This window comes from Merops nubicus, unplaced genomic scaffold, assembly GCF_000691845.1.
Source record: "Merops nubicus isolate BGI_N331 unplaced genomic scaffold, ASM69184v1 scaffold51330, whole genome shotgun sequence".
NCBI classification, from domain to species: Eukaryota; Metazoa; Chordata; class Aves; order Coraciiformes; family Meropidae; genus Merops; species Merops nubicus.
In genome coordinates this window covers 1-4,651 of record NW_008583175.1, presented here as the reverse complement: position 1 = coordinate 4,651, position 4,651 = coordinate 1, and the positions used below count along the sequence as shown (strand labels likewise).

The 4,651-nt window shown below is 37.0% G+C and overlaps 1 protein-coding gene across 1 annotated transcript; it reads right to left on the bottom strand.

Moving 5' to 3' along the window:
* Positions 1 to 485: 485 nt before the first annotated feature.
* RTCA (RNA 3'-terminal phosphate cyclase) lies at positions 486 to 4,556 on the bottom strand (the record flags this gene model as incomplete). Its single annotated transcript, XM_008939721.1, has 7 exons — positions 486 to 709; positions 1,035 to 1,139; positions 1,917 to 2,011; positions 2,632 to 2,690; positions 2,823 to 2,947; positions 3,954 to 4,095; positions 4,498 to 4,556. Coding segments are annotated over 7 exons (690 nt in total), but the record flags the coding sequence as incomplete, so codon positions are not given.
* Positions 4,557 to 4,651: the final 95 nt, after the last annotated feature.

The window sequence follows — 4,651 nt, the reverse complement described above, 5'->3', positions numbered from 1 at the left end:
TTATGTGTCTGAAAAGTTACTTAGTATCCATCTCCCACTTAACCTGCTGAGGTAACCCCAAATATAAGCACCAGGCTTTCAGACAGTGATACTGTTTTATTATTTCCTAACGCACACTTTAAGTGAAATAGTTAAGAAAGCAAAGTGATACAGATTTGATGGTGCACTTCATTCCATATACCTCATAACACAAAGGTTTCCAAAGAATAAACTTCCAGTTTTTTAAAGGGGAAAGAATATATCAGTACTTTTTCAAAACTGCAATTGTTATTTTCTACTTTGGTGAACATGAATTTTCAAACCTTCTAATTGAAGCTCTCAAATATATACAATGTATTTTATTTGCTGTCCTGTCTGGACTCATTTTGCTAAGTTTTAAAAAAAAAAAAAAAAAAGAAAAAAAAGTGAAGTTTCCATTTCTCACACCACAGATTCTCAGCACACCACGGGAAAACTCAACATCATTCCTGAAGTTAAATCCCTCAGATGTGACAGAAGGCTCCTCCTGTTCACATGCACATCATACACCCATTGAAATGTAGTGCAATACATCACTGAGGTATGTTGAGTTTTGTTTTTGTCAGCTTGCTGCCTTTTTGTTTTTCTAACTCTGTAAGTTTGGGTTTACCATCCCCATTCCTTGGCACTCAATGATGTAGGCATCTTTACTGGGATCTTCCTCTTCGGCTTTTGTCACAGTAAATTTGGCCTAAAACAGGATTAGAAATATATCACTAATTAGGTTGTAACATGCATAAGGTTAAATACTCGTATTGACATGTGTTTGTTTATACCACAGATTTGGCGGATTTCATTAAACCTTCAAATAAAGACGGTAAAAGTATCTAACCATTCTAAGGGCAGTTAACTCTAAAATGTGTTGACTTCCTACAGGCAAACTACCATATAAATATTGCAGCAATTGTTTTATCAATGCTTCTCCTCTATTCAGCTCACAATGCCTGCGGAACTGTACCTTGCCTAGTTACTGGATGAGAACTGATAGGTAACACTTTATAAACTTTTGTACTCACCTTTGTTAGCTGCTCTGCAAAGTGTATAGCTGTTTGAGTATGAAGTGTTATTGGTCCACTTTTCACTCGAGACACCCCCTTTGCTAGTGCCATAAAAATAATCAGCTGAAAGGGAAGGAAAAGTAATTCCTAAGTAACTCTTCAGATTCTAGGAAGTTCCTGATTAAAAAAATAATAAAAAAGGAAAAACATGCAAAATGCCACTGCATCTAGCTGTGGCATATTTCCACCAACTGTATTGTGCATGCTTTGGATAAAGAAGGATGGGTCCAAGACCTAAATAATTCCTATTATACTACACAGTAGTAATGTGTGGCTAGGTGTTTACAACTAAGAGGTGACATATTCCTATCTAGAACGGCCCAAAACTCTTATCAGGCTGTGTTATTGAAAATAAGATAGTGGAGGGTCTTCATTCCTGAATGAAAGTAGGTGAGCAAGACAAACAGGAACACATCCTCGATACTCTGTTCTCTAATAACTGCACTTAGTATCATTCTTCATGTAACCAGGGAGCTATTTGTACTCAGCTACGTGGAGTGCCAAATAGAAGCAAATTCCTACCTCTTTCTTCCTCGCTTACTAAGATTTACAGGAAGGGACAATTTAAAGGGTGTTGGTGCAAAGGCAGGAGCATTTGTGCTCCCTAAGAACAGGATGTAATTTGCTAATCCTAGTGATGTTGTTACCACACCCAGAAACTTCCTAAAACTTCTAATTGCCAAGTAATTCTGTAAAGCCATGCCTGCCTGTGGACATAAAGTCTAACTTTGAAACCTACATCTCACTCTTTCACGGTTCAGATTTATATTCTTTACAATTAACACATAGATGCATGTTCCTGCTACTTCAACTTCATGTAAACATGTACAGGAGCCTTACTTGGTCTTGCAGAGAATCATCCACAGTTCCACCATGTTTAAGATTCCTTAGCAGTATCTCCGCTGCTTCAATGCCAACCTTGTCAGAATTCTTTCCTAACAGAGAAATCCAGATTAGGAGGATGCTGCCAATTATTATTTCATATTTTTTAAATACAGAAAGGGGGAAAAAAAATCAAGATGTTATCAACTTTATAAACCTTATTTCCATGTCCTTGTCTCAAATGCCTGCTTAAAGCCCCCCCCCAAGTTTGTACTTCCTACACAGCAGAAAGAAAGTAGCCCCACTTACTCAGAGAAACATTTTATTCAAACCATTTAAAGCCAAAATGACCTCTGTTCCTTTTAATTGAGATACATATCTAGGTTCACTGTTGAACAAAAAATTCACAGGTAAACCACAAAGACTGTATGTTCCTAAAGCCAAGAAGCATTTTCAACTCAGTGACCCTTAACAATCCATTCTGATAAAAAGTGAGTTTAATAATTTTGTAATTTTTGTCACTATGCAGAAGCAGCTTAGTACAAAGCGTAAGATTCCATTCACTACTTTTAAAATCTGCTCATCTCCACTGTCCTTCATTACTAAACATCATCCATCTAAAAAATGCAACACTCAAAGCAACAGATCTTTGAAGAGATTATACTTCAGATTCCTATTTGTTAAGAGTACATTAAGCTAAATCTGAAAGAAGTGTACTTCATGGAACTCTTACCTCTCTTGCCAAGCGATGACCCAGCTAACAAACAACCTGTTGACGTCTCTGCAACAACACTAAGCAGAAAAAAAACAATATTAAGGACAAAATTACTCGCATTACACTTTATTTTTCAGATATGTGATCAAGATCTAGCTAACCAGCCAGCAGGGTTACAGGTATCAATAGAAAGTTTGGGCTCATCTTACATTATTCCACTTCCAGTCCCAAAGGCCTGATCATCAGGCTCTCGAACAGGCTGAATGTTAATGTAAAGATCTCTGATTTCTTTCCTGATGCACCTCACTGCTGCTGCTGCCATGTCTTTTGCCAGCTAACAAGATAAGAGGTAAAAACATAAATTATGTAACCATAGCAATAATTTTCCTCATAAATCTAATTCAGTGAATCTCTGAATAAATGGGCTACTTTACTAAATAGAAAAACAAAGGACTGTTATAAAACCCCTAAAACCAAGCACTGAACATCATCTCTTCCAAGAATTTTCCCACAAAATTAAGGTAACATTAAATGCTGAACAAATGACAATTACAGTGATCTATGTAGAAGCTTCAATATTAGTAGAAATATAAGAACTTCTGCATTCAAAAGGAGAAAGATTTGATTTTAGTCTTGATTATCTCAAGACATTAGATTGTAAAAGAAAAAAACAAAAAAACCCCACCACCACCACCAAAAAAAAACAGAACCCCACCTCACACTTATTATGTATCAGATATACTCTAAAATAACAATTTGAAATGACAGCCAGGTGAAGGCAGATGAAGCTTAAAGCTGGTCCCATCTTTGTGATCCCACCACTCACTCTCTGTAAACAGTGACAGCATTTGGATAATAGAAAGAAGGAGGTTCAAAGCAGTTTTCAAATTGGAAAATTTGATATGGTCTGCCTGCTGCCTATTGTAGTGCACCATAGTTTCATACATCTATGAAAAAGGGCCATGACTTCACACTTAAAATAATCCACGTAAAACTGCACGATACATAAATCACATATAAGATACCCTTCAATATACACTAAAGACTTTTGAACAGTCCTGTGAAGGATGTCAAGGACACAGTTCTCATTTCCTGTTTTAGGAAATTTTTCGGGAAACATCTTTTTTTTTTTTCTGCTACCTTATTGCTATGCAATAAATGTCTCAGAAATGTCCCAAATTCTATTCTATGCCCTGAATAACTGAAACCTTTCAATAAGGCTACTTTGTATATGAAAGACTGCAGTATACAGTGAGCAGCAGAGGTATTTAAGCAGATTACATGCAAATTTATACAGATGTATGAAGTTGGATACTACCAGAGCTATCATCAGCACCTACTTTTATAGGCAGCGCTCCAGCAACAAATGCTCTTCCATAAATCTTCGTCACTGTGCCACGTTCTGTTAAGTTTATTGGGCTCAGCTCTTTGACTGGTGACATGTGGACTACAACTTCACCACCTCCCTGAGGGTAGTAGCCCCTATTTGGAAACAGTAATCACATATCATTAAACACAAAGATCACAAGTAACCCCAGAAAAGAGACAGAAGACTCTTCATATATTTTGTTATACTTTTTAATGCATAACTGGCACCTCAGAAGAAGCCTGGTAACGTACTGCCTGTTCAGCATGAGCTTCCCTGAGGGGCAGCCCATAAGAAACATGAAACAGCAGCTGTAGACTCAGCAATGAAAAAAAAAAAAAGACAGAAAGGACCACACCACATTCATCGTACACACAGGGGCAGCTAAGGCAGATTACTTCATGTATTATAAATTCATCCCTCAGCTTGACTGAGAGCACCTTGTGTGTGTGCCTCTGTGCTCACACACTGGTTCAATCCAGCAAGGCCTGCATCTGCCATGGGTCTCTAGAACTCACCTTTTCTTTATGTCACAATTAAATGTGAAATTGAACTTTTCAACTATTGGCTTGAAAACCTGAAAAGCAAGCATATATAAAACAAAGTGAATCTATTTTGCATTTATAATTTCCCACTATTTTATGCAGTCTTCATAAAAAAAAAATCCATTAA